The sequence below is a fragment of the Myotis daubentonii genome, chromosome 16, assembly GCF_963259705.1.
Source record: "Myotis daubentonii chromosome 16, mMyoDau2.1, whole genome shotgun sequence".
Classification (NCBI taxonomy): domain Eukaryota; kingdom Metazoa; phylum Chordata; class Mammalia; order Chiroptera; family Vespertilionidae; genus Myotis; species Myotis daubentonii.
In genome coordinates, this window is record NC_081855.1 from 43,243,587 (window position 1) to 43,269,152 (window position 25,566).

The 25,566-nt window shown below is 37.9% G+C and overlaps 1 protein-coding gene across 7 annotated transcripts in view; it reads right to left on the reverse strand.

The window, feature by feature from the left end:
- Positions 1–25,566, reverse strand: part of GPATCH8 (G-patch domain containing 8) — an 81,082-nt gene that overhangs the window by 42,093 nt on the left and 13,423 nt on the right. For 2 of the 7 annotated variants that reach the window (XM_059670406.1, XM_059670408.1), the window contains exons 1-4: positions 12,354–12,424; positions 11,320–11,354; positions 6,192–6,209; positions 2,998–3,070 (exon numbers count right to left, since the gene is read on the reverse strand). Coding sequence is in view for 1 of the 7 variants with exons in the window: in XM_059670404.1 (XP_059526387.1) it covers positions 2,998–3,070; positions 12,354–12,428 (148 nt within the window). In the remaining 6 variants the exon portion in view is untranslated. Of the gene's footprint in view, positions 1–2,997; positions 3,071–6,191; positions 6,210–11,319; positions 11,355–12,353; positions 12,429–25,566 lie in introns of those variants that run through there. The other 5 variants (XM_059670405.1, XM_059670407.1, XM_059670404.1 and 2 more) reach the window with 4 other exon arrangements.

The window sequence follows — 25,566 nt, forward strand, 5'->3', positions numbered from 1 at the left end:
TCTCTCCCTCCCTCCCTTCCACTCTCTCTAAAAAAATCAATGGAAAAAATGTCCTTGGGTGAGGATTTAAAAAAAAAAAGATTTACACTAAACCCAGAGAACAAGGTTTTGCTAATTAGACATATATAAATTGACTGTACACTGTGCTTCATAGTTGATTTGTGTTATTATCCTTTATATTTATACCTCCCTTTCCATTTCCATTGCTATCACTATATCTTAGATCATTAACTCAAACCCAAAAAATATTCTAAATGGTTTTCCATCTTCATCTTCAGACATACTTTGACCGGATTAGTATTTAACTTGTAACGCAAATGTTCTGGTTGGTATAACTGAAAGAACAGCTCAAATATCAGAAAATTTGGAATTGGTTTCAGCACTATCTCTAACATATTTTGGAACCTTAAACCTAAATTACTTCATCTGTAAAATAAATCTTGATTACATTATCTTTAAAATTTCTTGCTATAAAGTCTATACCTTTCCTCTGATCAAAAATTGCTCTTGCCCAGATGTGGTGGCTCAGTGGTTGAGCGTCAGCCTATGAACCGGAAGTGATGGTTCAATTCCCAGTCAGGGCACATGCCTGGGTTGAGAACTCAATCAATCCCCAGTAGGGGACATGCAGGAGGCAGCCGATCAATGATTCTCTCTCATCTCTGATATTTCTCTCTCTCTCCCTTCCTCTCTGAAATCAATAAAGATATATATTTTTTAAAAATTGCCCTTGGCTTACAAAATAAAGTTCCAAATTGGAGAGGCCTTAAAGGCTTTTACATCCAGTGTACTAGTTAACAGTGTGAGTTATGGAGTCAGAAAGACCAAAATTTGAATTCTGATAATTGTCATTTACTGATTGCTTATTCTTTGGCAACTCTAAACCTCAGTTTCTCGTTCTGCAAAATGGGAACAACAGTAATTCATCTCACAGACTTGTTTTAAGAATTAAATGAGATATCTGTTAAGTGCTTAGCACATAGTAAACACTCGACCAGTACTAGATTTGTGCCTATTTGAACAAATTTCCCATTACTGCCCTCTAGTTATGGTTTCCAAACTAGTCCTGGCAACCTAGAACTTTACTTCAACCAAAACAACTGTAGTTTCTCCTCCCCTTTATATATTAAGGTTCAACATTTAAACAAATTTTGGAGATTATGCTAAAAAAAAAAAAAAAGTATAAAAATCCACCATCCCATGGGCATTCTCTGATCCAGCCAGCCATACCAACTCTTTGCCAAATGTAATCATCTTATATTTGGTAATAGCTATTATCCTCCCTCCTTAAGACTTCACTTGAAGTCTTCCCTAGTCATCATTCCTCTGAGTCCTTTACACACACACACACACACACACACACACACACACACACACACACACACACACATTAAGACTTCCCATTCAAATTACGGAAATCCATTTTCAAAATGCAAAAAAATTGTCAACAGTAGCACACCTCTCCCCAAGGATCCCTTTCAGATATAGAAGTACAATGATTCCCCATCATTTCTGAGGTATTGTTCACATGTGCAAACAATAAAACAAAAACAGCCGAAACCGGTTTGGCTCAGTGGATAGAGCGTCGGCTTGCGGACTGAAAGGTCCCAGGTTCGATTCCGGTCAAGGGCATGTACCTGGGTTGCGGGCATATCCCCAGTAGGAGATGTGCAGGAGGCAGCTGATCGATGTTTCTCTCTCATCGATGTTTCTAACTCTCTATCTCTCTCCCTTCCTCTCTGTAAAAAATCAATAAAATATATTTAAAAATAAAAAAAATAAAACAAAAACAAAGAATAAACAATAGCTCTTGAATGTCAGAGAGCAAAAAAAGGTGTATGAAGTTGGCTGGTTTCCAACTAGCAAAAACTCAGAAGTAGAAATATTAAGTATTTTGTTTTTATCCAAATGGTAAGCATAGTTAAAATAAAAAATAAATGCAATGGAAACTTTAAGCCATACATTTTCTGCAGTCTGATCGGAACCTGAGAAATGGCCTCTCTGCTCAGGGAACCATAGGAAACCTCTATTTCCATTTATGTTTCATACTAGAGGCCCGGTGCATGAAATCTGTGCATGGGGGTGGGGGGTTCCACCCCGCCTGCACCCTCTCCAATCCAGGACTCCTCGGGGTATGTCCGACTGCTGGTTTAGGTCTGATACCATGGGTCGGGCCTAAACTGCCAGTCGAACATCCCTCTCACAATCCAGGACTGCTGGCTCCTAACTGCTCACCTGCCTGCCTGCCTGATCACCCCTAACTGACCCCCTGACAGCCTGATCACCCCTAACCACATCTGCCTGCCAGCCTGGTCACCCCTCACTGCCTCCCTCCCCTGCCGGCCTGATCGCCCCCATGCAGCGGGTTGTTCAGTCGTTTTCTCATCCTTCACTAACCCCTCTGCCGGCCTGGTTGCCCCACATAGCCTGCTGTTCAGTCGTTACTGTGAGGGCATCCTGACCAATTTGCATATTACCCTTTTATTTGTACAGATAAAATGGGTTAATTTTCTCTCTACTACTACATAGACTATGACTGCAGAGAAAAGAGCCAAGGCAATAACCAGCTATGGGGAGAATGAGGGAGGGGCAGGGTAGCACAAAAATTAAAACCTGCTATTGAATGGTTCTCTTTAAAATACTGAAGCCACAATACATCACTAAATGACACAAAGCATACCCTGCTACTACGTATTTCTTTTATTCCACTCACTGACTACTTCCACCAAAAAAAACTTAAAACAGGTGGAGCCATACACAATATTTTTGACCAGAAAGTATTCATAACACAGCAGCTTACTCTTACAAATTATTAGCTTAATAGTGACTTAAAATACTGTTATAAGAAAAACAGACTATTCGGGGGGCGGGGAGGGGGAGGAAGAGGGGGAAGAAACAAACAGTTTTTTAAAAAGGACAACAAATATATTCAGGCACAAGATCTGCAGCAGAAACACTGTTTTCTTTCTTTCTTTTTTGTACATTTAAAAAACTTACCCTGAAGAGATTTTCCCAATCCCTGGCCCAGCTTCCACCCATGTTTCTGGAGTAAGCGATGTCCAATATTATCCTGACAGACAGAACAGAAAGACAAACCAAAAATATTCCAATAATATATTCTTCCCTTCCTAGTGACAATTAAACAGGTGATGAGCAAGAGATAAGTCTACATATATGCATGCAAAAAGGTGCTAATAATAGGGGGTAAATGTTCCCAATAAAGGGACATTAATGTAAAAAGAAATGCTGGCTAGTATTTCATATGAAAATAATATAGGGGGTAAGGTCCTTTCTGATGGTGTGCCGGGCAACTTTTGTACATAACGTTTTAAAAAGGAGAAAAACGGGAAGGGGTAAAGAGGGAAGAATACATTTATGAAGTTCAAAACTAACATTAAAAAAGCATAAAATCAAGGTACTTATACAATCATATCCACCACCTAGACAGCACCACTTTAAGATTATTATTTTTTTTTTTTAAAGAAAATCTATGTTGTGTTTAGTTATTTTGTTTGTGTGTCAGGCTTTCATGGTACAAAGTAAGTTGTAAGTGTAAGACTGCCCCACCACTAGAAATGAAAACACAATCAGAGCAAAATCCAGGCTAGACTTGATTGGTTTTTATATATATATATAAAATGTAAATATTTAACTAGCATGCAGCCAATATTAAACCGAAAAAACAGTGAGGTTAGTAAAACAAGAAATTAAATTGATTAAACAGAAAAATAAAATGAGCTCAAGCACAGACTGAGTGATGCATTTCAACATGTAATCTAACAAAAATGCTAAAATGTTAGAATGAAACAGGCCTAGCAATAAGTTAACAGTAAAGAACCATTAGTGCATGTAGGGGGGAAAAAACCAATATACATAATGTCTCATCTACCTAGAAGCACTCAGGAAAAGGTATTTCAATGTAAATTGTATGAAAAGACACCAGAAACAACAATTAAATGTCAGCTTTTTTGTAAGGAGTCAAGATCTTAGAAACCTCTGCATACCTTTGTCCAATTCTTTGTTTTTACAAATACTGTCCAGTATAGAGACAAAGCTAAAATAACCATTAACTGTGTCAGATAAAAAGATGCTGCTTATCCAGAGGAAGACACTTAAAAATTATTTTAAAATTGTTCTATATCTACTAAAGTTAATTTAAAGTACTAATCTGGTATCACCATTTGAAAATAACCTCATTATTTCCTGAAATCAATTTATAAAGCTAACAAAACCATAAATCTCTATATAAAAATCGAACATCTCATATGAAACTGCTTTTTATCTTTAGCTCCATATCAATGATAAAATGTTCTTTGGAGTTATAGAGGAAAGAAAAAATTATTGTATGGTTACCTTCTCTGACAGAAAGCTAGAAGAGGAAGATTAAGGCTCCCCAATGTTTTTTGTGTTTTTTTATAAAGGACAATTTCCTTCTACAAGTTTATGACAGCATACAAACTGGAAAACAGGGCTCAGCAGCTGATTACTTCACTGATGGAGGAAAGGAGATCAGGAGAGCCCTGGCCTGTGCAGCTCAGTTGGTTGGGCATCGTCCCATGCACGGAAAGTTGCTGGTTCCATTCCAAGTCAGGGCACATACCGGGCTCAATCCCCAGTAGGGAGCATGCAGGAGGCAGCTGATTGATGTTTTCCTATCACATCCATGTTGCCCTCTCTCTAAAAAGTCAATTTAGCCCTGACCGGTTTGGCTCAGTGGATAGAGCGTCAGCCTGCGGACTAAGGGGCCCCAGGTTCGATTCCGGCCAAGGGCATGTACCTTGGTTGCGGGCACATCCCCAGTAGGAAGTGTGCAAGAGGCAGCTGATTGATGTTTCTCTCCCATCGATGTTTCTAACTCTTTATCCCTCTCCCTTCCTCTCTGTAAAAAATCAATAAAATATATTAAAAATAAATAAAAAGTCAATTTAAAAAAAAAAAAAAAGAAAGAGATCAGGAGACTTTTATAAAAACAAAAATGAAGCAAAAGATAATGAGCCTGGCTGGCATGGCTCAGTGGTTTAGCATCGACCTATGAACAAGGAGGTCATGGTTCTATTCCCAGCTGAGGTATATGCCTAAGTTGTGGGCTCAATCCCCAGAATGGGGCATGCAGGAGGCAGCGGATCGATGATTCTCTCTCATCACTGATGTTTCTTCATTTCCCTCTCTGAAATCAATAAAAATATATTTTTTAAAAAGGTAATGAAAAACTTGTTTCTAAAACAAAAGATACTACTGCTTTAAAAAATACACACACACACACACACACTAAGTCATTATGATACACAAAAGGTCACTAGAAATTTTTTTGCTAGGAACTGAAAGAATTAGAAAATGCTGCCGAGGTGATAATTTCTGTTATTAAACATCACAAACACTTAATTTAACACTGCTGCCTCTTCTTCCCTTCTCTCCTCTCAAATGAAATGTCAGGAAAAGCATCCCCTTATAACCAGTATTGAGTGCCTAAGTATTTATAAATAACCTCATTGTAAAGAAAGTAAGTAACATTTAAAAGTCTTAGTACAGCCCTGGCCGGTTTGGCTCAGTGGATAGATTGTCGGCCTGCAGACTGAGGGGTCCCGGGTTCAATTTCGGCCAAGGGCACATGCCTGTGTTTCGGGCTCGATCCCCAGTGTGAGGCGTTCAGGAGGCAGCCGATCAATGATTCTCTCTCATCGTTGATGTTTCTCTCTCTCTCTCTCCCTCTGAAGTCAATAAAAACATATTTTAAAAAAAGAAAAGAAGAAAAAAAAATAAAAGTCTTAGTACAAGCAGTGTTAGCAAAATATGAAAAGGTAAAGAGACCTTTATTATACGATTATGAAAATAAACTTACCTGTACATAAAATCTTTATTTTATATCATAACTCCTACAGCTAAATAACTACAGAAAGGACAAAGAAAGCAGAATGACTCTAAGATTAAGTAGTTGATTAAATTACTGTTTAATCTTTTAACAGGCTAAAGTTAGAATTGTACTTGGCACAGAGATTTAGGGTATTAAACCATGCTGACAATAATTGCTGCCCCCCTTTTTTTATTTAAAAAAACTCAATCTTTGGCTAAGTGGAGATGAGACATTATGCTGACTGTGTTATATTATGAATGCACTAAAATAAACAGACAGATGAAGCAGTATGCTATTTCCAAAAGCAGTGCAAGTGGAGTGAAAGCATTTCCATACGAACCTGGCTTTAAAAACTGGGCTGTCAAAAGAACAGTTAAATGTAACACAAAGTAAGAAACTGTCCATTCACTAATGGTCGTTTTTTTGTTTTTTTTTTGTCTTGTTTTCAATTCACTGCTTGCAATTAATGTATATACTAAAGAGTGAAAGCATAAGTAAATTCACGAGTCAAGACCAGCTGAGAGGTTCAAGAGCAGCGTGTTGTGACTGACAACAGTGAAAGGAAAAGCAAATGTTAAAGGGAGAAAAAGAAAAATTTAGGGTTATACACAGTAGCACCACTTTTACAAAACCACTCAAGATGGCTGTCACCTTCTCAAAAAAGCTACTGATACAAAATGGTAGTGGCCATTCTCTTCTAAAACTTTAGGTGAAAACTATTCTTTAATTAAATCTACTTTCCCAAGTATGACTAGGGAATGAAATGTCAGGAACTATATTAAAATTATTAATATGCTACTCTGTCCTTGTGATTATAACAAAGCCATCAAAAACAACAGACATATATCCAAGAACTTCTTAGATCCACCAACTTCTTAAATTTAGTGAATGACTAATAGCGAAAATCTGGACCTTTCCTATCATTCCAGACTACCTGCTTTTGGAGGAAAATAGGAAGCTCTATGACTCTGCAGAAAGGGTTAGTATTCAGTATGGTCTCTTTTCCTACCAAAAAAAAAAGAAGAAGAAAAAGAAAGTTTTATAAACACTTGTCAAAAATCCAATAGGTTTAAGGATGGGTAACACAGGAAGGCACACCAAGAAGCCTTATAGAAAGTAGAACAAAGCAGACTTATCTACATCTGAAATGATAAAAATGTTCATGGAACTTTCACTGTAAAAGAACAAGGGATTCAATCACCAGCCTGTGAAAATAATTAATCTACTTTCTCTCTTTAGGGCTGTGATTTTGCCAATTATTCTCATGGATGTTATTTATAGCCCAAACAGGTAATCTAGACATAACAAGAGCAATGCGCAATAAATTTAACTTCTAAAATAGTAACAATTACTATTTCAGTCACTAACAGTGACTAAAGTATCTTTCAGTTTTTTTTATTTTTAAATAAAATATATAATGTGGCCCTGGCTGATGTGGCTCAGTTTGGTTGGTCGTCACCTTATGCACCAAAAGTTTGCTGGTTTGATTCCCGGTCAGGGCACAAGTTGGGATTGCAGGCTCAATCCACAGTAGGGGGAATGCAGAGGTAGCCGCCAGTCGATATTTTGCTCTCACATCCATGTTTCCCTCTCTCTCTACCTCACCCTTTCTCTCGCTCTAAAAGCGAGAATATGTCTTAAAAATCTTAAAAATATATGTATTATTTTTTAAAATAATATATAATTGGGAATTTAAGTATAATCTCATAGAACCAAAAATAAATGGTAATTTTTTCTTTTTTTAACAGCTGGTTTACAACTAACAAGGGGGCATGACAGCCTAATTTCAATGCAAATGGAAGAACTACAGGGAAATACTAATTTTAAAATAATTAATAAAGCAACTGAATTTTATTCAAGGGTGGTAGACAAAAAGCTAGTTTTCCATAACCTATTAGTTACTCTCTATGCACAAGACTCCCAAATGGTGGCAGGGTGGCACTTTCTTTGATTAGGCATGAACAGCTCTTCTTAATTCTGGTTTAAAAGTCTGAAGCTAAGCTGAAAACCCAAACTATTTTTACATTAGTTAGCTTTTAAAACTTTTTTTTCTAGTTCAAAACTTAAATGTATAATTGCCCAACCTGCGTGGCTCAGTGGCTGAACGTCAACCTATGAACCAGGAGGTCACGGTTCGATTCCCGGTCAGGGCACATGCCCAGGTTGCAGGCTCTAACCCCGATAAGGGGCGTGCAGGAGGCAGCCAATCAATAATTCTCTCTCATCACTGATGTTTCTATCTCTCTCTCCCTCTCTGAAACCAATTTAAAAAAGGGGGAGAGGGGGACACACAAACTTAAATGTATAATTAAAATGCTACATTTTTATCCTTTGTTCCCCTCCAATATATGTGAGGATATAATTTTTAAATAAGATCTTTGAAAGAAAAATGTATTACAAACTACCAATATACTGAAAACACAACAAATAAACAAAACACCCATTATTATTTCAGTCATTCCTCAACATTTCTGTTTATTAACTATTAGGTAGAAAACTTTCCCAGGAACTGCTCTGCTTCATAAAGCTGTATATCATTTAAAGTAACAATAATTATTTTGGCAATAGTGACCACCAATCTGTATAATAGGAGTTTGCCAAAACACATAAAAATTTACTTTTTTATATGGGGCTCATTCAAAATTTTTATATCAAGAAATAGAATATTAATCATGTCTCAAGAGAAATTATAAAATTATGCCAATGACTGGATGAATATTAATTCCACATTGAATTTTCTTTTAGTTGACAGCCACATTCAATTTATAACATTTAGTCTACATAAACAGTGACAAAAATGGTTAAGTTTCTTGAGTGGATTGTAAGTTTTGCTGATTGTGTATTAAAGACTCTATAAGCAAAAACCAAATGCTACTAGGTGAACCCATGCAAACAAGTTGTAAAAATTCCCAAAACAAAAAATCTATAGCTCACTACAGATGACACAATGAAGACTGGAGAGAAAAGCCATATAGTAATGCTACACCATTCAGCTCCAAGAAGCACATTATTTATAGTGCAGTCCACATATGGTCACTGCTAAATGTCAAATCAGCAGTCTTACAGAGTTACAGTTTGGAACTAGTGGAGTCCACAGATCTAAACAGATATTTAACAGGACAAAACCAATTATACATAGACTTCTAAAACCCTAGTGAGCAAAATGAACATCAGCAACTGGAGTTTAAAAACTTACATTAATTTTAAAAACTTGCTTGGTCAACCTGACAACTATAAAGATAGGATTTTAATCAGTCAGGTAGAAAAAAGACCAACTAATGGTTGATGGGTAGTTTAGTTCCAACTGCAACAATGACAACATATCTTAAGTCTATGATGCAGGCATTTTGCCTTATGAATAGCTTATAATCACTCTCCCTTCTGATCTGTCATCTTCTTTCTATAGTAAAAGTCATAAAGGACCATATGTCCTAAATCACACCAATCAATTCTTGGGAACTATGGTGAAATCCTAGACTGGGCTATCTATGGTTTTAGATTAAGTTTTATTTGTTTTCTAAATATTTTATCTTTAAGTATGTGACAGTCATCATTATTATGGCCTGGACCTAAAAATTTCATTAAGCAGTAACTTAAAATTGAAGCTTTAAAAAGTTTTTGTAATAAGGGTAAAATGTTTAATACTTTCCACCTTCTCTCTAATTCATACTAGTACATACAAGTACAATCATACTAGTGATTCTTTCATAATTTTCTTAGAACAGTATTTTATTCTTGACTAGAAATTTTACTCAAAGATATTTAGTTGGCTGAAATATAATTTTATAATAAAGATTATTAAATATTTTACCAATGTTAGATTTTTAAGTGTTTTCAACATTTTCTGATTGAAATTAAAATACCTGTATCATTTCATTAACAAATTTAAGCTTCAGAAGTTTACTGAAAGCATAATGCATTATTGCATCTTTGTGTTTCATTGCCCATCTTGCTGGTTTGCAACAAATTTACCCTATTACAAAACAAAAAGAGCTTTAATCCTATACTCACAATAACCCTTCAAACAGGCATATTCTTGGCACAAACCTGTGCAGAGACTTCCACGGTTACCAGCTGCTGCAGATTACCTTTGTTAAATAAAAAAAAATGACTAGACCTTTAGCTCCTGCAATGATCTGTAGACTCCCAAAGCTGCATATTTCCAGCCACTTTTGAGTTGCATGCTGTAGCAAAACAGTCAGCACCTCTCAATAGATATTGCTGCAGAGAAAGATTTTAATTCAGCAGATAGATATTCTTTCTGTGTGTTAAAAGCAACCATTTCCCCCCTAAGAATAAAACAACTCAATATACTCAGCCAGTCATAAAACTAATATATATGTACTTGGTGGGGATTCCTTAGGTTAGAGGGCACTTCTTTGTTGGGGGGTGAGGGGAGACACACCACACTTAATGCCAATTATTTTGAGTGTCTTTAAGAACTTTAAATTTATCTCCAAATGATTTGATAACAGAAATAAAATTCCCCTATCTTATGTGTCCCATCTTTATCTAGCATAATGTAGGCTATGAAGCTCCTCTTCCTCCTATCTAAACTACCACAGCACAAATAATGCATATATTTATGTATTTTAGGAGTAAATTTATATTAGAAGTATAATTTATTAATATATATCTCTTATCATACATCTATTTATAAAAAATTAAATATCCAGTCTGAGTGCTATATCATTTACTATTTTAAGTGGAGAAGACACTATTATTTAATAAATAAGGCATATATCAATTCCACTGCTACTCACGGACATTACTCAACAATGACTATTCAGTCAGACTGTCTTCTGATAGTGTTATCCCTACGACATGTGCTAGAAAAAATCCTGGACAGTGTGAGAGGAAAAAGATCATTAGTCTCACATGCCAAAGGAATGAATGTCCCAAAACCCTTAAAATTAGTCCTAAAAGAAAGCTTTAAAAATGTCATATATCATTTAATTTAGTGCTTTTAAAAAATCTTTGTTGAGTAAAGTGATAATACGAGGCTGCAAATTTAGTCTAATTAAATATCTGCTACTGTTAAGTCAGAGTACCCCAGAATTATATTAATCAACCATGTAGAATAATGGTACTTGAGCCTGCTTCTGACAGTTCTCTGTTCTTAAACTTTGACCCAAAGAAACATTTAAATTAAAATAGAAAACTGATACAGAACAAGGCAAAAACTTCAGGATTTTTTTTAACTGAGCAAATGGGCTTGGCATTTTATCCTAAGTCAAAACACAAGACTGGGCTTTCAGTACAACATCAGATGTGAATTCTCCCTCTGCAGCATTATCACATGCGTCATCATTTACTGCCATGCCTAAGTCTAGCATCATGCCAGCACGTTAAGACAGAAGGTACTATATGCAGTGTTCACTGGACCAGAAGAACAGAAATAAGGGGAAGTGGGGGAGAAAGAAACCCTAGAGAAGAAATTAAAAAAAGGCAGACCGTGCAATACAAACCAGATCATGGCTGCTTAGCTACTATGGGCCAACTGCTGTGGAAGAAAAATGTCGAACACCCCAAGTTGTGTAAATTTCTGTAAACATCTAAACACACACACAAACACACAACACCAACCTAATTTAGGAACATAAATATATGTTGATCCTTTACTATGTTATAGTTGTGAAAATAAAAGCTAAAGTTACAATATCTGTGCTCTCTAAATTGCCTTATTTTCCTGCAGGAGGTGAAAAAGCTAGTGTTTTTTAAAGGGAGAGAGGGGATGTCTTGACTGTTGTTATCAAGATTAAGTTTCCCTCTCTGATTATTTTTCATTCAAGCTGAACTCACCGAACCCTTATTCAGTATGTACACTGAAGCAGAAATATTAAATACTGACAAGTTTAGACATTTTAACAATGGACTGTGTATTTTGAAAATAAAGGGCCTCTCAAAATGGAAACAATGTTCAAAAATTAAGATTTTAAAAAATTTAAGAGTAAAAAAGAGAAATCTTCTTGTTGTATTGCTTTGTTATCAATATCCAAAACTAAACTGTGTAAAGAGATAGGAATAATCTACTTTTGACAAAATCCAGACATCTCTTAAGCTACAGAAACCAAATTTACAATGTTTTACAAGAGTCTGTCTGGTAAATAAAATGTGTTAGTCTTTAACTATTCCTAATATAACATTATATGATTGTGTTGCCCAGGAAAGGTGAAGCTTTTAAAGGATCAAAATACATTTTACTCCTTTATTCAACTTATCAAAACACTAAACTTTTAACTTGCTATCTTTAACAGAATATCAGTATGGGCCAAATGATATTTTTTCATCAAAATTATAAATTATTTATAGATTTCAGACTGATAACCCAATGTATTAAATTATATCCCAAATTCTCTTTGATTATTGTCAGACATGCAAGAAAACAACTCTAGACTGTACTATAAGTTATTAATAAGTTTAACTTCATTCACATCAAGTGTCACACGAACACTAACTAACTAACTAGCTTTGACCCAAAATTAAGCACTGATCATCTTACCGATTCAATAGGCTTGTCAAGTGATGCTTGTTCAATTTCCAAATGTCCTTCTTCATACTGATCAAAGTGATTACCCTGAAAAAAAAAAAAAAAAAAGACTACAGTTATTTTTTCAAAAGCAATCAAAGGAGGGGTTATTTTTAACTTTTCATTCTTTTGTAGTAGACAATCAAAACTGTGGCACAAATTCCGACTTTTAAAACATCTAAACAATTTATTAGGAGATTAGTAATATGAACTCTTCTTTCAATGGCAAGCACTGAAATTATTAACTAAAACACTACCAACCACTGGTATACTGGCTTTCTTAGACTGACTATATTACGAAGACTACAGAATCTTAAAAACAAAGGCCCATATTATGTTTTACTCTTCATAAACAATCTTGTACTAAAGAAAATATGCCATAGTAATAGAATGCAAATAAAACCGATATTATAATACTGTTCAATGTTGGTAACAGTGCTTTTTACTGAAACTGTTAAAACATTCCATTTTCTTTTTTTTTTTCTTTTTAAATATATTTTATTGATTTTTTACAGAGAGGAAGGGAGAGAGATAGAGAGTCAGAAACATCGATGAGAGAGAAACATCGATCAGCCGCCTCCTGCATATCCCCGACTGGGGATATGCCCGCAACCCAGGTACATGCCCTTGACCAGAATCGAACCTGGGACCTTTCAGTCCGCAGGCCGACGCTCTATCCACTGAGCCAAACCGGTTTCGGCAAAACATTCCATTTTCAATCACCAAAACTAAACTCCCAAGATTCACGGAATTAAAAAACACAATCTCTTGACAAAGTATCTCAAATGCAGCTATTCCTTAAATGATCTGCCAAGAGATAAACAAGCCTGTATAATGCCATATGTGACCATAATCAGGCAAGTTATCACTGCAACTAGAATAAATCAAAACAGTTGAATTGAAGATGAAGATAGGTTCAGACAGCTTGAGGTTCTTTCTCATCAGAAAGGAAGAACTAGTAATTTGGCTTTAAATCAGAATATCAATTTTCTGGCTCCCTTCTTGTTACAAAGTAAAGGGCACGAGGATCTGTGAGTCCTGAATTGACCAAAGTTAAAAGATTACAGTTCAGTCTAGCCTAAATTAAATTAATTCAGTGTGGAATGGTATGACAATTTGAATGTTAACCTAACAAAAAGATACTTTGCTTTTTCAAGGCAAACTTTTAGTTGAATAAATAAACTGTAACCATAGAGCTGTAAAATAATTTGCCACACTGTATCATAAATATATGTTTGTTTCATCAGACTGTAAAGTCTTTTAGGACAAGAACTGAGTCTGGTTTACCTCTTCCAACCCCCAAAATTCAATATAATGGTTAAACATTAGAGAATAATTAGGTGCTAACATGTATGGTAGTGAAGAAAAAGTTCTGAAACTAAAAATTTTTTCCAAAATCTTATACATCAGACGTAACAGGCCACAAACTAAGCTCATTTTTTGCCAGTCTTCTCAATAATTGATACTAGAGTCACTCTTTTGCCACTGAAAAGTTAGCAATATATATTTTTAAAAGGCAGCTACCAATCATCCACACTGTAACTTCAACTGTAATAAATTTCAACTTAACTCATCAATTCAGATGGAAAAAATAATAATGAAGGACAATGAACCATCTGGATTCAAAAATTTTAATCAAATGATCTTTTCAAGCAAATCAACACTTTTTACAAATTAAAAAGTAAAAATACCCTCCTGGTATTTTCACTAATTCAGTCTACAATAGAGATTTGTTTAGAAAAGAAGCTAAGAGAGAAAGAAACTCAACTTTAACAATTTATTCCTTAATCTTGCTGAACAGTACATTTGTAAAGCTATCTTTTGAGCACCTGTTAATAGGTATCAGCACTATGTCCTTCACAGGCTTCATCTCAATCAATGCCCACAATGACCAAACAAGGTAGGTGTATCATTCATTATTTCCATTTTCAGATGTAGAATTCAGAGGATGTAAGATAGTTGCTCAAAGTTACTTAAATAGTAAGTAAAGAAGCCCAAATTTCAAATCCAAATTGCTATAACTTCATACTTCATGCTCTTTCTTTCTCTTATGCTACTTTGTGACTTTCTTTTTATCCAGGGAGAAAACTGGCCAGGGGAAGGAACACTAGAAGACGAATATCACATTTTCCACAGAGATTACAAATTTAGAATGCAGATGATATTCACCACAGCATTTCTCTAATATATAAAAAAATAGAAACAAATGTCCAATGGGGGAGAGTTTAATACTATTCTATTTATGCCACAATTAGGGAGCCATAAAAGTTTTAAAGCTATATTAAAATATGTTAATTTTAAGTTAAATACAAAGGGGAAAAATAAAAAATATAACAGAAGTAATCCTGTTATTTGCAGATTTTTACTATTTCCTACAACTTTTGTGATATTATACTATGTTAGTACATTTTTGGTAATCCTATATAATAAAAGGCTAATATGCAAATAGACCGAACGGTGGAACTGAACAACCGGTCACTATGACGTGTGCTGACCACGGAGGGGAGGGTGGGGGGGGGGGTGGCTCGCAGAACATGGGGGGTGTCGATAGCAGGCGGGCGTCGGCCATGGCGGGATGGTGGAGCAGGTGAGCGGGGGCGCCAGAACAAGGTGGGGCGCTGGTGACTGTCATAGGGGCGAGCCTCTGGTGGTAACTGAAAATTCTTTGCTCCCACACGTTGCGGTCCCGCCGAGTGCTCGCACCCACTGCCAGCACAGGAGCTGCCACCAGAGCTGCTGCTCACACTCGCTGCCAGCACCCGGCGCCGGTCCCGATCACTTGATGCTGTCAGCGGGTGCGAGTGGCAGCTGCTGGCTCTGATCACCCCTGAGGGCTCCTCCACCTCTCCCTGCTCCTGAGGGGCGATCAGGGCAGCAGCCACCACTTGCACCCGCTGGTGGCACCAGCCCCAATCACTCCTTACCATCAGCAGGTGCAAGCGAGGCCGGTGTCATCAATGCGTGGGAGTGGCAGTGGCGGGAGTGGAGCTGCTGGCAGACAGGGGACAAGGGCCATGGTGGGAGGGGCTGGGTAGTAGTGCGGAGGATGGGCCAAGACCTGCCCCTGTGCCCACCACAGCCACGAGACCCACAGTTCCTTTCAAGGTGCACGAATTCATGCACTGGGCCCCTACTTACAATATAAGAGCCATGACAGAGGTGTAGATAAAAAGCTGGGGGAGCAGACTAGAAGTGTCAGGCAAGACTTCAAAGTGGATGTGAGCTGGATCTTAGCCAGGGAGGAGTGTGGGTGGAAGGGTACAAGGCTGGTTTTATAAGGCACAAGGATTTAATCTCTGATCTATCATTTACTGTGTGCAGCTAGTAGAGTGGTGTTAAGATTTGTTTTAAAAAACTGTTTATTAGAATTTTTTAAAAAGTAGGAGGTACTGAATTATACAGAAAACAAAGGGGAAATTCATGGAGAAGGTAAAAGATAATGGAAATTTGGAGGGAATTGCCATAAAGATTAGATAGCTTCTTCCTCAAAGAAAGGTAAGTTAAGAAAGACTATATCTGTTGGTCATTAAGGTGGTCAAAAACACTGTCTCTTTCTTTAACCATAAGAATTAAGCATCTTGCCCTAGCTGGTCTGGCTCAGTGGATAGAGTGTCGGCCTGAGAACTGAAGGGTCCAGGGTTCGATTCCAGTCAAGGGCACATGCCTGGGTTGTGGGCTCAATCCCCAGTAGGGGGCGTGCAGAAGGCAGCCAATCCATGATTCTCTCTCATCACTGATGTTTCCATCTCTCTCCCTCTCCCTTCCTCTCTGAAATAAATAAATTATATATATATATATATATATATATATATATATATATATATATATATATATATATATATATATATAAATATATATATAAAAAGAATTAAGCATCTTTGGTTTTCCTTGAACCAGATCATTTAAAGCAAATTTTTTTCCTATAGGAACAATGTTAAATTTTAGATCCATGCTCCTAATGAAAGCTTTTATATCAAAAAATTTTAAGTGGCCCTAGCTGGTTTGGCTCAGTGGATAGAGCGTCGGCCTGCGGACTGAAGGGTCCCAGGTTCGATTCCAGTCAAGGGCATGTATCTTGGTTGCGGGCACATCCCCAGTTGGGGGTGTGCAGGAGGCAGCTGATTGATGTTTCTCTTTCATCAATGTTTCTAACTCTCTATCCCTCTCCCTTCCTCTCTGTAAAAATCAATAAAATATATATTTAAAAAAAAATTTTTTTTAAGTGTACCTAACAAACACAAATAAACAAATCAAAGTGTTTACTTTAAAAGATTAAATATACAAAACTAGAAACAGGGTTCTACTGTGCTACAGAGTATATACAGGCACTTATGGTAAATAAAAATATTCTTGCCCTCTAGTAGTTTTTAGAAACTGTCAGAGCTAAGAAGAGTCTAAAGCAGGGGTGGGCAAACTTTTTGACTCAAGGGCCACAATGGGTTCTTAAACTGGACCGGAGGGCCGGAACAAAAGCATGGATGGAGTGTTTGTGTGAACTAATATAAATTCAAAGTAAACATCATTACATAAAAGGGTACGGTCTTTTTTTTCAATAGTTTTATTCATTTCCAACAGGCCGGATCTGGCTTGCGGGCCGTAGTTTGCCCACGGCTGGTCTAAAGAGACATAACAACTAAATTTAATGTAGTATCCTGTATGAAATCCTGGAATAGAAAAAAAAAACATTAGGGGAATATTAAGACTATCTGAATAAAGGCATCTATAAAATAAAAGCCCAGTGACCCTTATAGTGGACCAACCAGAACAATTGGCCACTATGACCCACAGGAGCTGCCTCCTGGAGGTCAGTGCACTCCCACAGCTGGAGCACCACTCAACGAGAAGCCAGGCTCACGGCTGGGCTGGCAAGTGCAGGGCAGGGGCAGGAGCCTCTTCCGCCTCCGCAGCAGTGCGAAGGAATGAGCAGGTGGACGGTTAGGAGCGAGGGGTCCCAGATTGCAAGAGGGCACAGGCTGGGCTCAGGGACTCGCCCCGCCCCCCATGAATTTCTAATTTTGTGCATCGGGCCTCTAGTGGAAGGATAATAATGTATCAATACTGGTATATTAGTATGGTAACAAATGTGCCATACTAATTTAAGATGTTAATAACAGGGAAAACTGGATACAGAGTATATGAGGTATATATATATAGAAACTCTGTACTATCTTAGCAATCTTTCTGTAAATCTAAAACTATCCTAAAATAAAAAGTTTATTAAAAAAATAAGAAGTTTCAGGAAGGGTCAATACCACTCCATATACATGTACAGCTTCTTTTAGCTTTATAAAATACTTTCAGAAACCGTATCCTAACAAGCTTGCTAGATAACTCAATACATCAGGTCCTCAAATAACATCATTTTGTTCAGTCATTTCATTATAACATTGATGAGATGCCATAAGAACTTAACTCTTGTTCATATCAATTAGCCTATGGCAGTGATTTTCAACCCTTTTCCTCTCAAGGCACACACAAACTAATTACTACCATGTCATGGCACACCCAAAAATATACTAACATGCCATGGCACACCCAAAAATATACTATTATGTTTTTTTTGCTGATCTGACAAAATCTATATAATAAAAGTATAATATGCTAATTAGACCAGACGAAGCCAGGGCTGCAAGGGCAGCCCCGGTCCTGGGTGTCAGAGGAAAGCCGTGCCAGCAGCTGGAGCAAGGAAGGCCTCCTCTTGCATGAATTTCGTGCATCGGGCCTCTAGTAAATAAATAAAAAAGTATAATTTTTATTCATCCATACCAGATGGTTACTGTTGTGCTGGCTGTTGTCATTTTTTAACTTGACAATCTAAGGGAAAAGAGATCAGTGTCCCTAACTAAATAGTCAGATACTGCACGTTTTAATTTTTTTTTTTTTTGTGGCACACCAATGTGCCTCGGGGCACACTGGTTGAAAATCACTGTGGTTTCTTCATAGGTTACTTTGCTTAACATCCCAGAACCTGTAGATGGCATTCACTGAGGACTCGCTGTACAGAGCTTAGGGACTCTTTATCATTGCTGTTTTACAAATAAGCAACACAGAGATTAACAGTAATTCACAAAATCTTCTGATTTTTAGTACCATATTCCCACTGTATTACACTATACCAGTGATGGCGAACCTTTTGAGCTCGGCGTGTCAGCATTTTGAAAAACCCTAACTTAACTCTGGTGCCGTGTCACATATAGAAATTTTTTGATATTTGCAACCATAGTAAAACAAAGACTTATATTTTTGATATTTATTTTATATATTTAAATGCCATTTAACAAAGAACAATCAACCAAAAAAATGAGTTCACGTGTCACCTCTGACACGCGTGTCATAGGTTCGCCATCACGGCACTATACAAAACCCAAAGATTAAAAAAAAAAAAAAGTTAACCTTGCTTCCATGATTCTGAAACAATATTCTCTATAGAAAGCAGAGTTAGTAAAAACCTAGTTATCACAAAAGATATGGACAGCCTGGCCAGCATAGCTCAGTGTTTAGTGTTGACCTATGAACCTGGAGGTCACCGTTCGATTCCTGGTCATGCTCTATCCACAGTGGGGGACGTGCAGGAGACAGCTGATCAATGATTCTTTCTCATCATTGATGTTTCTCTCTCTCTCTCTCTCTCTGTCTCTTCCTTCATCTCTGAAATCAATAATAATATATTAAAAAAAAAGACATGGACAGACTGAGGAACTAGTACAGATTAGAAACAAAAAAAAACACAACTAAATGCAATCAATGCTATAAGAACTTAACTCTTGTTCATATCAATTAGCCTATGGCAGTGATTTTCTTAGATGGGATCTTAGAACACAAAAGGGGCATTAGAGGAAAAAGTGGTAAAATTAAAAAATAAGATGTATGGTTTAGTTAATATTATTGTACCAAACTTAATTTCCTTGTTTTGATCATTATATTAAGGTTATTGTATAGATATTGCTGTAGGGAAAGTTGGGTGAGTGGTAAACCAAAACTATATACTATTTTTGCAACTATAAATCTAAAATGAGTTTAAAATAAAAACAAGACTTTTTGTAATGGGATAATCCCCCCACTCATATTATTCAGAGAAAAATCAAAGTGCTGAAAAATACGTTTGCATGCCACTCTTTGGAAATGTTACTCTTTGGAAATGTAAGGTAAAAATGCTTGTATATGTATTATATATCTCTGAAAGAACAAACAAGTAATTAGAAACAGTGGTTGTTTTTGAGAAGGTTAAATGGTTTACTTTTTGCTCTGAATCCTTTTATTCATCTGTCCCTTTTAAATGCTATACTAAAAAAGCAAAACATAAAACAAAATTTAAAAGAGAGGAGAAAAAAATAAATATAAAATGTGATTTCAACCCCAAGGGCACAAAGTATAGAAGCAGTGGTGGTAGTGATAAATAACTTCATTTTTTGCCTTTCTCCCTTCCTCACAATTTTTTTCAAGTCATTCTAATCAACTAAGGCTTAATAAGATCATTCCTTCCAAAAATAGTCAGTACTGCATCTGATCTAAAGGCCTCAACAGGGATTTGAAGTTTTTGATTTTTTTTTTCTTTTCGTTAGCCTGCTTTCAAAACCTCATTTAGATCTCTCAACTTCCATTTAGAGCTAAGATGATCATATAGATAATGTATCGGAAAAACCAGGGCACTTTGAGAGTAAGAGGGAGTGTTAGTAGTAATTATACCAGGACAAAAGGCATAAATTGGGACATGGTCATTCTAGTGAAAATTCACAGATTCTATGTTAGAGCATTCCTAAAATTTAGTTTTAATGATGATTCCTGGTAACACTTTTTCCATTGTCTAAATGAACTCTTCCCTTTCTAAACACTACCTGCTTTCAGAATTGAAATAGCTTTTCATTTATGCTGATCAGAAATTTAAATTCAAAGGGATCAAACAAGAAGTAAATTCACTTTTCTTAAAAAATTCATTAAAGATTTAAAAATGCACACACTATACATACAGCTAGCTGAATTCCCTTCAACTGCCTCTTCTCTTAAAAAGAAAAAAAAAAAAAAAGCTTCAATTCCTAGCAGGTCTAATTACAAATGAATAGAACCTAGCTGACATGCACATCATTAAAATACACAGTAGCTCTAGTTTCTTACAGGTCAAGGATTCTACTTCCAAGAACAGGACAAATGTGGAAACTTCTCTACTACAAATTTAGCTGTGGTGATCATCTACACTAATAAAAGAGAAAAATGGTAATTGGCGCACGACGATACCCTTTTCATTGGCTAATCAGGGCTATATGCAAATTAACTGCCAACTAAGATTGACAGTTAACTGCCAACAAGATGGCGGTTAATTTGCATATGTAGGCACAATGCAGGGAGGCGAAAGGGAAAGCAGGAAGAAGCCCCCTGCCACTGACAGTGATCGGAAACCCAGCGGGGAGCTAAGAGCTGGGGGGCAGGGCAAAGGCGGCCCTGCCACCCAGCCATGATCAGAGAATCAGGTGCCTTTTCCGCCCTGGCCAGTAATAGCAGGAAGTAGGGGTGGAGCCAGCGATGGGAGCTGGGCACGGTCGAAGCTGGCAGTGCCAGGAGCTAGGGGTCCCTTGCCTGGGCCTAAAGCGGAGCCCACGATCGCGGGGCCACCGCAGCTGCGGGTCCCCGCTGCCCAGGCCGATGCCTCAGTTAGAGGCATCCTGCAGGAGCAGGGGCGGAGCCTGCGCGATCACGGCGCCCCCCGCTGCCACTGCAGGTTCCCGCTGCTCGGGCCAGACGCCTAGGCCAGAGGCGTCAGGCCTGGGCAACGGGCCGATCCTGCGATTGGAGGGTGATGGGGGTCAACGCCTGAGGGCTCCCAGTATGTGAGAGGGGGCAGGCTGGGCTGAGGGACACTCCCCCCCCCCACACACCCAGTGCACGAATTTCGTGCACCGGGCCCCTAGTTTAAATATAAAGGGACAGAGATTGCCCTAAATTTATCCATGTATGTGCTGATTTGGGAATCCATATAACCCCACAGCCAGACCTTTTCCATTGATTAACTACATGGTAACTAACAGGGAAAATTAAACCTAGAGAAGAGGAAATTATCAGCGCAATTCTTTAAAAATCACAATCAACAGCCCACTACCTCAAATAGCAAACACAATATTTAAGACCATAAAAGAGGTGATAATCTCTTCCATCTTCCTATGGCTATTAAAATTTAATACAATTTATTTAAAAAATTTAATGAAAAATATTACTCATAGTCAAAGTCAGTGGATCCAAAGTTTCTGATGAATAAATCAATTATTAACACAAGGCTTATACAGACTAAGGTTTTAAATCCTGTCTGATTTTTCCCATTAGACTAGGTATCATCAAAGTTCAAAGTAGTTTTATCTTTGGCAGTGTACACACACACACACACACACACACACACACACACTTTAACTGATTTTAGAAAGAGAGAAATAATGATTTGCTGTTCCACTTGCTTAATGCACTTGTTGCTTCTTGTATGTGCCCTGAACATGGATTGAACCTGAAACTTTGGTGTATTGGAACAATGCTCTAACCAACTAGGTTCGTTGGCAGTATATTTTACTACTCATTCTAACCCTATTTTTTCGCACCTGGCTCTATTAAACTGCATCTTATAGATGTTCCTCTCTCTCTCCACTCCAAATCTCTCCACCAACATTTACCTGTTGTACTGTATTTACCGTTATTCCTTTAGACATGGTCTAATGTCACTAAGTGGATCTATTTTTTAAAATATGTTTTTACTGAATTTAGAGAGAGGGGAAGGGAGATGGATCAAAAGATAGAAACATCGATTGGCTGCCTCCTGCATGATCCCTACTAGGGATAGAGCACACAACATGGGCATATACCCTGACCAGGAATTGAACCGGTGATCTCTTAGTTCTTGGGTCAATGTTCAACCACTGAGCATCCTGGATGGGCACATTTAGATCCTGGTGGATCTATTAATCATAGCCCTACCTCACAATTCAAGTAACATACTTGCTTATAATCTGGACTTTCTAAATTCCAAACATATGATGCTGATCTCATCTGGCATGGACACACACACAAAAAAAGGTGTATTTTGCAGATAGAGCTAAACTGGATAGCTTCCATCTATGAACAAAACCAATCCTCCATGACATCAAATAAATGAGAGACTCCATCTCTGTTCTCTTTTCCCTTACTCATTCCAAACTAATTGTTCTATTATTCTAAACAATTCAGAAAAATGTCTCTGTAGGAAAAACTATCCAAAAAGAAATGGACATTCTAGTGGATTATTGGTGACATTTTATTTGTATAGTTAAAATTTATTTCAATTTAGAAAATGGACAGAACACCACTGTGGTCAATCCCTCAAAAACCCCAATTCTTCACTACTGTTTTCATAATGATATAGTCTGATTTACAACAACTTCCAGTATCATATATAATAAAAGGCTAATATGCCAATCGACCGAACGGTGGAATGACCGGTCACTATGATGCGCACTGACCACCAGGAGGCAGACGCTCAACACAAGAGCTGGCCCCTGGTGGTCAGTGCACTCCCATAGAGGGAGCGCTGCTCAGCCAGAAGCCGGGCTCACCGCTGGCAAGCGCAGTGCTAAGGATGTCCGACTGCTAGAGGGTGCAGGCCGGGCTGAGGGACCACCCCCTCCCCCCAGTGCATGAATTTCATGCACAGGGCCTCTAGTATTATTATAAAAACCAAAGATCTCTGAAGCTGAAGACACCAGAAATCATAATTACTATCTGTCAGCTGTATAACCTTGGGCAAATTACCAAACCTCTCTCTAGGTCTAGGCCTGTTTCCTCTGCTGTAAAATCCAGATGATTACACTATAGTTTTACTGCATAGGCTGTGAGGTTTAAAAAGGTACAAAGTAATGAATTATTATTTCATTTTAGTTTTGAATTATTTATTTTAAAAAACACTGTTGAGGCCAGTCAATAACCCAGAATAAATTCAGTCATGAAATTTAATTGTATGTAAATTGGTAGGAAAAATAATTGGCTAGCAATCTCAGCAAATAACTTAAGAACTTGAAAACATATTACATTGGAACCCTGGCCTGGTAGCTCAGTTGGTTAGACCATTGTTCTGAAACGCCAAGGTTGCGGGTCTAATGCCCCACCAGGGTATATACAAGAAGCAACTAATGAATGCATAAATAAGTGAAATAACAAATTGATGTTTCTCTCCTCCAATCCTCCCTAAAATAAACAAACAAATAAATAAGCCAGCCAGCCAACCCTTGCCAATGTGGCTCAGATGGTTGGGCATCACCCCATGTATCAAAAAGTTGCTGATTCATCAGGGCACATGCCCAGGTTGCAGATTCCATCTCTGGTAGGGGGCGTGCAGGAGATTTCATCAATGTTTCTCTCTAAAAATCAATAAACTATTGTTTTTAAAAAAAGAAAACGAAAACATATTACATTGGATCATGGGTATGAGCATATCACACATTCGTATGAAAATATATGTACATCTACTTGACATGGATAATTTGACTAGAAGAAAGGACTGGTTTCCAAAAGAGCACTAGATTTAAAAATTAGTAATTTTTAAAAACACCACAGAGAAATCAACCTTTTTCAGAAATGCATGCAAGATAGAGTGAACAATTCTTGAGGCATTAAAAAAGGTAGGGAGACAACAGTTAAGAATTCCTCTGGGAACCAGAACCACAGGAAGGCTGGCTGAGTGGAAATTCTACAACTAGGAGGAAAGAGAATATCATACCCAGACTCAGAGGAGGCGCAGTGCTGAAGTGAAATACTAAGGTGCGGAGTGTGTGCGGAGCGGGCTGGCGGCGGAGGGCGCGGTTGTTGTTTTCAATCAGGAGGGAGTTTCAGACTCTGAGCTCCAGATCCGGGCGAGTCTCTAGGGACCCAGGCTCAAACGGGAGAAGCAGGACTGTCTGGCTTCGGTCGGAAATCGAAGGCAGCTTTCTCTCTGAGGTTTGCAGCGGTTGCTGGGACTCTGTGAGGCAGAGCCCCTAGGGACGGAACTGAGAGCAGCCATAACTGCTCACTCCGGCCCGCCCTGTAGATCCCGGAGGACCCGCCCCACCCAAGCCCTGTGCAGAGCCATTTGCCGGATAGCCTCAGGCAAACGCTAGATTAGCACCGCCCTAGAGATCCAGCACAGAAGCTCTCCCACTGCAGACACAGCGGACTCTCATAGCCAGTTAGCCTGGAGGTCAAATCACCCCCGGTATTGCCGACAACAATCAAGGCTTAACTACAACAAGACTGCGCACAAAGACCACTAGGGGGTGCACCAAGAAAGCATAAAAAAGGCGGAGACAAAGAAACAGGACAAAACTGTCAATGGAGGATATTGAGTTCAGAACCACACTTTTAAGGTCTCTTAAGAACTGTCTAGAAGCCGCTGATAAATGTAGTGAGATCCTCAAGAAATCTAATGAGACCCTCGATGTTATGATAAAGAACCAACTAGAAATTAAGCATACATGGACTTAAATAACGAATACTATACAGACTCCCAACAGCAGACCAGAGGAGCGCAAGAATCAAGGCAAAGAAAAGCAAAATGAAAAAAGAATCCAAAAATACAAAGATAGTGTAAGGAGCCTCTGGGACAGCTTCAAGCGTACCAACATCAGAATTATAGGGGTGCCAGAAGATGAGAGAGACCAAGATATTGAAAACCTATTTGAAGAAACAATGACAGAAAACTTCCCCCACCTGGTGAAAGAAATAGACTTACAGGTCCAGGAAGCGCAGAGAACCTCAAACAAAAGGAATCCAAAGAGGACCACACCAAGACACATCATAATTAAAATGCCAAGAGCAAAAGACAAAGAGAGAATCTTAAAAGCAGCAAGAGAAAGACAGTCAATTACCTACAAAGGAATACCCATACGACTGTCAGCTGATTTCTCAACAGAAACTTTGCAGGCCAGGAGGGAATGGCAAGAAATATTCAAAGTGATGAATACCAAGAACCTACAACCAAGATTACTTTATCCAGCAAAGCTATCATTCAGAACGGAAGGTCAGATAAAGAGCTTCACAGATAAGGAAAAGCTAAAAGGAGTTCATCACCACCAAACCAGTATTATATGAAATGCTGAAAGGTATCCTTTAGGAAGAGGAAGAAGAAGAAAAAGGTAAAGATACAAATTATGAACAACAAACATGCATCTATCAACAAGTGAATCTAAGAATCAAGTGAATA